Consider the following 1,246-nt stretch of genomic DNA (forward strand, 5'->3'; position numbering starts at 1 on the left):
AACATAAAGAAAGAAAAAATTCTCGTTAATCTGAATTTATGAAAAAAATTAGGTCTATATATTTTCAAAACACAAATGTTGGTGTTGTTTTACATAGTTGTGCTTGACATACATGTTCGAAAATTTAAAGAGGTGTCCTATATAGGATATTTCAAAGCCTGGACATAACAAAAAGACCTAAATCATATAGGAATTATTAAGACCTGAACTAAATCAAGAAAATTATATTTTCACTAAAGATTAAAAAAATTTATATTCATGTAGTTATTAATATTATCAGTTACTTATAAAATTAAATTAACTCCTATCGCAATCCAAAATTCCATCCAACTTCAAAACAGCAGCCCACAAACACTCTGCAGCCTACACCTCTTATTGAACTATGCCACGTATACGACTCGTGTCACATCCACATAAATACCCAGACAACGTCTCTCACTTTCTATATATGGAACCCTTCGTAGATTTCGACGTCAAGAAATCTAGATAGAGAAAGATGGACGCCAAAAAGCAGCAGCAGTCCGAAGGGCAGAAAACAGAAGGTTTGCCTTTGCAAGACAGTCCGTACACGCAATACAAAGATTTGGAAGACTACAAAATGCAAGGATACGGTGCTCATGGCCACCAACAACCGGAGCCTGGCCGTGGAGCAGCCGCCTCCACTGACGCCCCCACGTCCGGCAGTGGCAAGCTTCCGTCTCAATCTAACAAGGGTAATGATCCTGCCACCACCACCACCACCACCACTACAGCAACTGATACAGTCAACAAATACGGCGTACCTTGAAATGTTTTCTGGGGTGGAAATCTTGTGTTGCCTTGGTAATAACTAATATATAATAATTAAAGCTTTGAGTTTTTTTGTAGGTAGTGTTAGCTTCCATTCCATGTATGTAATATGCAAGGCCCGAGTCATATCATATATTGATTCAAACTTCTTTTGTTTTTGCGACATATTTGATAAGGTTGTTGTTTCTGAGCTTAGCAACGAAATAATTAGTTCTGAAAATCAAATCTGATTATAAGATGAAAAAAAGAACAAAAATTATGGACATCTTTGTTAAAGTGAATAAGGATACAATTAGGTTTTTGAACATGTTGAAGCTAAAGCCAGATAGGGTCCGTTAATATAGATAAGTGAAAGGACAAAAGGAGTGCAAGAGACTTTAGGGATATAACGTACGTTGAGTAAGATTTCATTCGCACTGCTTCTTGTTAGTGTCTATGTATACTAAAAGTCATGTAA

General features: G+C 36.4%; 1 protein-coding gene across 1 annotated transcript; it reads left to right on the plus strand.

Annotated features, from left to right (window-relative positions):
- Nucleotides 1–462: 462 nt before the first annotated feature.
- LOC111880268 (uncharacterized) lies at nt 463–952 on the plus strand. The gene has a single exon (XM_023876683.3). It carries the CDS (start codon nt 497–499, stop codon nt 785–787), a length of 291 nt encoding a protein of 96 aa, XP_023732451.1. The 5' UTR covers nt 463–496; the 3' UTR covers nt 788–952.
- The last annotated feature ends 294 nt before the right edge of the window (nt 953–1,246 follow it).

The sequence above is a fragment of the Lactuca sativa genome, chromosome 3 (genome assembly GCF_002870075.4).
Source record: "Lactuca sativa cultivar Salinas chromosome 3, Lsat_Salinas_v11, whole genome shotgun sequence".
Classification (NCBI taxonomy): Eukaryota; Viridiplantae; Streptophyta; class Magnoliopsida; order Asterales; family Asteraceae; genus Lactuca; species Lactuca sativa.

Bases quoted from the DNA above. Each gene is read 5' to 3' on its own strand.
- LOC111880268 (XM_023876683.3), top strand. From the start codon at position 497: ATGGACGCCAAAAAGCAGCAGCAGTCCGAAGGGCAGAAAACAGAAGGT.